At 46.3% G+C, this 7,500-nt stretch overlaps 1 protein-coding gene across 2 annotated transcripts in view; it reads right to left on the bottom strand.

Moving 5' to 3' along the window:
* Positions 1–4,519: 4,519 nt before the first annotated feature.
* The window catches only part of rasip1 (Ras interacting protein 1), a 38,009-nt gene continuing 35,028 nt past the window's right edge, over positions 4,520–7,500 (bottom strand). For both annotated transcript variants that reach the window (XM_061945980.2, XM_061945989.2), the window contains exons 13-16: positions 7,419–7,500; positions 7,170–7,333; positions 6,970–7,111; positions 4,520–4,864 (exon numbers count right to left, since the gene is read on the bottom strand). The exon at positions 7,419–7,500 is cut by the window's right edge and continues 195 nt beyond it. In XM_061945980.2, the coding sequence (XP_061801964.1) occupies positions 4,686–4,864; positions 6,970–7,111; positions 7,170–7,333; positions 7,419–7,500 (567 nt within the window). In that variant the 3' untranslated portion in view covers positions 4,520–4,685. The remainder of the gene's footprint in view (positions 4,865–6,969; positions 7,112–7,169; positions 7,334–7,418) is intronic.

The raw sequence follows: 7,500 nt of genomic DNA, 5'->3' as shown, positions 1-7,500 counted from the left end.
TTTTCCACTTTGTATCAGTCCATCTTAGATGAGCTTGGGCCCAAAGAAGCCGGCGGCGTTTCTGGGTGTTGTTGATAAATGGCTGTGGTTTTGCATACTAGAGGTTTAACTTGCATTTACAGGCGTAGCGACCAACTGTAGTTACTGACAGTGATTTTTTCTGAAGTGTTCCTGAGCCCATGTGGTGATACAGGGACGGCGTGGCGCAGTGGAAGAGTGGCCGTGCGCAACCTGAGGGTCACTGGTTCAATCCCCACCTAGTACCAACCTCGTCATGTCCGTTGTGTCCCGAGCAAGACACTTCACCCTTGCTCCTGATGGGTGCTGGTTAGCGCCTTGCATGGCAGCTCCCTCCATCAGTGTGTGAATGTGTGTGTGAATGGGTAAATGTGGAAGTAGTGTCAAAGCGCTTTGAGTACCTTGAAGGTAGAAAAGCGCTATACAAATACAACCCATTTATTTATTATTTATATCCTTTACACACTGATGTTGCTTTCTGATGCAGTACCGCCTGAGGGATCGAACGTCACGGGCATTCAATGTTGGTTTTTGGCCTTGCAGAGATTTCTCCAGATTCTCTGAAACTTTTGAAGATATTAACGACCGTAGATGGTGAAATCCCTAAATTCCTTGCAATAGCTGGTTGAGAAATGTTGTTCTTAAACAATTTGCTCAGGCATTTGTTGACAAAGTGGTGACCCTCGCCCCGTCCTTGTTTGTGAATAACTGAGCATTTCACGGAAGCTGCTTTTATACCCAATCATGGTACCCACCTGTTCCCAATTAGCCTGTTCCAAACAAGTGTTTGACGAGCATTCCTCGACTTTCTCAGTCTTTTTTGCCACTTGTGCCAGCTTTTTTGAAACATGTTGCAACGTTAAATATCTTGTCTTTGCAGTCTATTCAATTGAATATAAGTAGAAAATGATTTGCAAATCATTGTATTCTGTTTTGAGCTGCCACTCCTCTCTGAGCTGCCACCTTACCGTGGTAGAGGAGTTTGCGTGTCCCAATGATCCTAGGAGCTATGTTGTCCGGGGGCTTTCATGCCCCCTGGTAGGGTCTCCCAAGACAAACAGGTCCTAGGTGAGGGATCAGACAAAGAGCAGCTCGAAGACTTCTATGGGAATGAAACAACAAAGACTCAGATTTCCCTCACCCGGACGCGGGTCACCGGGGCCCCCCTCTGGAGCCAGGCCCGGAGTTGGGGCACGATGGCGAGCGCCTGGTGGTCGGGCCTGTCCCCATGGGGCCCGGCCGGGCACAGCCCGAAGAGGCAACGTGGGTCACTCCTCCAATGGGCTCACCACTCATGGGAGGGGCCATAGAAGTCGGGTGCATTGTGAGCTGGGCGGAAGCCGAAGGCAGGGCACTTGGCGGTCCGATCCTCGGCTACATAAGCTAGCTCTTGGGACGTGGAACGTCACCTCGCTGGGGGGGAAGGAGCCTGAGCTAGTGCGTGAGGTAGAGAAGTTCCGGCTAGATATAGTCGGACTCACCTCGACGCACAGCAAGGGCTCTGGAACCAGTTTTCTCGAGAGGGGTTGGACTCTCTTCCACACTGGCGTTGCACGCAGTGAGAGGCGACGAGCTGGGGTAGCAATTCTTGTTACCCCTCGGCTCAAAGCCTGCACGTTGGAGTTTAACCCAGTGGACAAGAGGGTAGCCTCCCTCCGCCTTCGGGTGGGGGGACGGGTCCTGACTGTTGTTTGTGCTTACGCACCAAACAGCAGTTCAGAGTACCCACCCTTTTTGGATGCACTCGAGGGAGTACTGGAAAGTGCTCCCCCGGGTGATTCCCTCGTCCTACTGGGTGACTTCAACGCTCATGTTGGCAACAACAGTGAAACCTGGAGAGGCGTGATTGGGAAGAATGGCCGCCCGGATCTGAACCCGAGTGGTGTTTTGTTATTGGACTTTTGTGCTCGTCACAGATTGTCCATAACAAACACCATGTTCAAACATAAGGGTGTCCATATGTGCACTTGGCACCAGGACACCCTAGGCCGCAGTTCCATGATCGACTTTGTAGTTGTGTCATCGGATTTGCGGCCTCATGTTTTGGACACTCGGGTGAAGAGAGGGGCGGAGCTTTCTACCGATCACCACCTGGTGGTGAGTTGGCTGCGATGGTGGGGGAGGATGCCGGACAGACCTGGCAGGCCCAAACGCATTGTGAGGGTCTGCTGGGAACGTCTGGCAGAGTCTCCTGTCAGAGAGAGTTTCAATTCCCACCTCCGGAAGAACTTTGAACATGTCACGAGGGAGGTGCTGGACATTGAGTCCGAATGGACCATGTTCCGCGCCTCTATTGTCGAGGCGGCTGATTGGAGCTGTGGCCGCAAGGTAGTTGGTGCTTGTCGTGGCGGTAATCCTAGAACCCGTTGGTGGACACCGGCGGTGAGGGATGCCGTCAAGCTGAAGAAGGAGTCCTATCGGGTTCTTTTGGCTCATGGGACTCCGGAGGCAGCGGACAGGTACCGACAGGCCAAGCGGTGTGCGGCTTCAGCTGTCGCAAAGGCAAAAACTCGGACATGGGAGGAGTTCGGGGAAGCCATGGAAAACGACTTCCGGACGGCTTCGAAGCGATTCTGGACCACCATCCGCCGCCTCAGGAAGGGGAAGCAGTGCACTGTCAACACCGTGTATGGTGCGGATGGTGTTCTGCTGACCTCGACTGCGGATGTTGTGGATCGGTGGAGGGAATACTTCGAAGACCTCCTCAATCCCACCAACACGTCTTCCTATGAGGAAGCAGTGCCTGGGGCATCTGTGGTGGGCTCTCCTATTTCTGGGGCTGAGGTTGCTGAGGTAGTTAAAAAGCTCCTCGGTGGCAAGGCCCCGGGGGTGGATGAGATCCGCCCGGAGTTCCTTAAGGCTCTGGATGCTGTGGGGCTGTCTTGGTTGACAAGACTCTGCAGCATCGCGTGGACATCGGGGGCGGTATCTCTGGATTGGCAGACCGGGGTGGTGGTTCCTCTCTTTAAGAAGGGGAACCGGAGGGTGTGTTCTAACTATCGTGGGATCACACTCCTCAGCCTTCCCGGTAAGGTCTATTCAGGTGTACTGGAGAGGAGGCTACGCCGGATAGTCGAACCTCGGATTCAGGAGGAACAGTGTGGTTTTCGTCCTGGTCGTGGAACTGTGGACCAGCTCTATACTCTCGGCAGGGTCCTTGAGGGTGCATGGGAGTTTGCCCAACCAGTCTACATGTGCTTTGTGGACTTGGAGAAGGCATTCGACCGTGTCCCTCGGGAGGTCCTGTGGGGAGTGCTCAGAGAGTATGGGGTATCGGACTGTCTGATTGTGGCAGTCCGCTCCCTGTATGATCAGTGCCAGAGCTTGGTCCGCATTGCCGGTAGTAAGTCGGACACGTTTCCAGTGAGGGTTGGACTCCGCCAAGGCTGCCCTTTGTCACCCATTCTGTTCTGAACTTTTATGGACAGAATTTCTAGGCGCAGTCAAGGCGTTGAGGGGATCCGGTTTCGTGGCTGCAGGATTAGGTCTCTGCTTTTTGCGGATGATGTGGTCCTGATGGCTTCATCTGGCCAGGATCTTCAGCTCTCACTGGATCGGTTCGCAGCTGAGTGTGAAGCGACTGGGATGAGAATCAGCACCTCCAAGTCCGAGTCCATGGTTCTCGCCCGGAAAAGGGTGGAGTGCCATCTCCGGGTGGGGAGGAGACCCTGCCCCAAGTGGAGGAGTTCAAGTACCTAGGAGTCTTGTTCACGAGTGGGGGAAGAGTGGATCGTGAGATCGACAGGCGGATCGGTGCGGCATCTTCAGTAATGCGGACGCTGTATCGATCCGTTGTGGTGAAGAAGGAGCTGAGCCGGAAGGCAAAGCTCTCAATTTACCGGTCGATCTACGTTCCCATCCTCACCTATGGTCATGAGCTTTGGGTTATGACCGAAAGGACAAGATCACGGGTACAAGCGGCCAAAATGAGTTTCCTCCGCCGGGTGGCGGGGCTCTCCCTTAGAGATAGGGTGAGAAGCTCTGTCATCCGGGGGGAGCTCAAAGTAAAGCCGCTGCTCCTCCACATCGAGAGGAGCCAGATGAGGTGGTTCGGGCATCTGGTCAGGATGCCACCCGAACGCCTCCCTAGGGAGGTGTTTAGGGCACGTCCGACCGGTAGGAGGCCACGGGGAAGACCCAGGACACGTTGGGAAGACTATGTCTCCCGGCTGGCCTGGGAACGCCTCGGGATCCCCCGGGAAGAGCTGGACGAAGTGGCTGGGGAGAGGAAAGTCTGGGCTTCCCTGCTTAGGCTGCTGCCCCCGCGACCCGACCTCGGATAAGCGGAAGAAGATGGATGGATGGATGGATGTATTCTGTTTTTATTTACCCTCAACTTCTCTGGTTTTGGGGTTTGTCTATGCCGTTTAATTTCTTTTTACACTTGTATGAGTTACTCATGCTAGTAAAAAGTCAACTCACCAAAGAGAGCGATTGTAGAATGAATATTTATTTTATTTAAAAACAAACAAGATATAATGAAGTAAAGAATAACACTGCATGGTGCAAATAATATATATTTATATTTATATATATAATAATACATTTTGAAAGAGCAAATGCTTTCATATTACTTAAAATTCAAAACTAGTAATTGAGCTGATATGAAAATGTCGCAGAAAAAACACCCGTTTTTTTTAAAATGTAAAATGATTCATCCTGATCTCTCAAAGCCGAGTCCTCTGATTGGCCGGCAGCTCGTCCTGGTCCAGACCCCACAGGTAGGTGCGCAGACGGGTCACTTCCTTTTGCAGCTCCGCACTGGGGATGGACTGGGAGAGGTTCAGACGAGGGTTCTCATTGGGCAGGATGAGAGGAGGATGGTCCAAGAAGCTCTCGAATATGTCTGAAAAAAAACCAGGAAAATATGATTATGTTATTGAACCATGGCTTTGGTACAGTGTCGGTGTGAGCCCGGGACGCAGAGCAAGTAGAAGCTCCTTTTATTAGGGACACTTATGATCATATAAGAGCAAAAACAAAGGAAAACGCAAAATTGGCATAATGAACACGAACATAAATATAAATATATATTTAACATGAATATACAAAAGTGAATATGAACATAAATATACACATAAACATAAACAAACATGAACATGAATATGAATATGAACATACAACAATGAACATGAATGTAAACATGAATATAAGCATAATCATAAACATGAACAAAAAACAAACATATATATGAATAATATGCAGCTGGGATAGGCTCCAGCACCCCCTGTGACTCCGAAAGGGACAAACGGTAGAACATGGATGGATGGATGGATGGTGAATAATGATTGTGATTGGTGATTACTGAATAATGGTTAGTGATTAGTTACTAGTGATTAGTGATGGATTAGAGATTAATTAGTGATTAGTTACTAGTGACTTATGATTAGTGATAAATTAGTAATTAGTGATTAGTTACTGGTGACGATGGATTCGCTAGTGATTAATTAGTAATTAGTGATTATTTAGCGATTAGTGATTGATTAGTAATAAGTGAGTAATTATTAAGTAGTGATTAAATAGTGATTAATTAGGGATTAGTGAATAATAACTGTAATTGGTGATTAGTGTTTAGTAATTAATGAGTGATTAGAGATTAATTAACGATTAGTTAGTAGTGACTTGTGATTAGTGATTAATTAGTAATTTGTGAATAATGATTAGTGATTAGTTACCGGTTAAGACGGCTTAATTAGTGATTCATTAGTAATTAGTTATTATTTAGTGATTAGTGATAAATTGGTAATTAGTGATTAAGTAGTGATTATTTAGTGATTGGTGAATAATGATTGTGATTGGTAATTAGTGATTACTGATTAATTATTGATTGGTGAATACTGGTTAGTTATTAGATACTAGTGATAAGTGATTCATTAGTGATTAGATATTTATTAGTGATTAGTTACTAATGATTTAAGTTCAGAGATGAATTAGTGATTAGTGATTAATTAGTAATTAGAGATTATTTAGTGATTATTGATTAATTAGTGATTAATTAGTAATAAGTGATTAAGTAGTGATTGGTAAATAATGATTGTGATTGGTGATTAGTGATTCATGATTAATTAGTGATTGGTGAATACTGATTGATGAATAGTGATTAATTAGTCATTAGTTACTAGTGCCTTGCGATTAGTTACTACTTAGTGATTAGTGATTCAGTAGTGACTAATTAGTAGTGATCAATGAATAATGGTTGGGATTGATGATTATTGATTAATTAGTGAATAATGGTTAGTGATTGGTTACAAGTGATTAGTGATTAATTAGTGATTAATTAGTAATTAGTTATTAAGTAGTGACTATTTAGTGGTTGGTGAATAATGATTGTGATTGGTAATTAGTGATTACCGGTTAATTATTGATTGGTGAATAATGGTTAGTGATTGGTTACTAGTGATGAGTGATTCATTAGTGATTAGAGATTAATTAGTTATTAGTTACTAGTGATTTATGATCAGAGATTAATTAGTGATTCATTAGTCATTAGTGACTATTCAGTGATTAGTGATTAATTAGTAATTAGTGATTAAGTAGTGATTGGTAAATAATGATTGTGATTGGTGCTTAGTGATTACTGATCAATTAGTGATTGGTGAATAATGGTTGATGATGAGTGATTAATTAGTGATTAGAGATTAATTTGTGATTAAATACTAGTGACTTATGATTAGTGATTAATTAGTAATGAGTGTATAGTGATTAAGTAGTGATTAATTAGTAGTGATCGATTAATAATGATTGTGATTGGTGATTAGTGATTACTGATTAATTAGTGAATAATGGTTAGTGATTAGTTACTAGTTACTAGTGATTAATTAGTGATTAGAGATTAATTAGTGATTAGTGATTTGTGATTAGTGATTAATTAGTGTTTAGTGATTAGTGACATTAAATATCATCCATTCACAGGAACATGAAACATAAATCATCTGATGATAAGTTTCTTACCTCCGCTGAGCTCGGAGCCAGGCGGGGGGGCCCAGGAGGCCGGGGGGGCTCTGCTGGGCCCCAGCTTGTAGTGAGTGAGCAGGTGGTGCAGCTGGGCAGGACTGAGCAGGGCGTGGTCCTCCAGCAAGCGGTCCCACGAAGACTAGGAGACAAGACCGGTCAACACGTCCGTCCCAGACTCTCTTCTAGAAACTTCTCACCTGGATCAGTCGGGTTTTAGGAATACACAAAAAGTTGACGATGACCGACAACTTCTTCATGAACTCGGAGGCAATGTCCCCAAGTCCCGCCCCCTGGAGCCAATCCAGGACCAAGTCCAGGTTTGTGCGGATCTGGACAGCTCTGGACCAGGAAAACAGGCCATCTTTTGACGGGGAAAGAAAGTGCAAATGAGACATCCGACCCTGGACCTTGGACCCTTGGACCCTTGGACCCTTGGATCCACTCACCTCGTTCCAGCAAGGTGTTGAGCAGGGAGGTGTTGGTGAAGAAGAAGAGGTAGCCGAAGGTCTGGGAGGTGAGCGGCGGGGA

Source organism: Nerophis lumbriciformis, linkage group LG04, assembly GCF_033978685.3.
Source record: "Nerophis lumbriciformis linkage group LG04, RoL_Nlum_v2.1, whole genome shotgun sequence".
NCBI lineage: Eukaryota > Metazoa > Chordata > Actinopteri > Syngnathiformes > Syngnathidae > Nerophis > Nerophis lumbriciformis.
The sequence above is the reverse complement of the archived record's forward strand: the minus strand, read 5'-3'. Positions and strand labels throughout refer to the sequence as shown.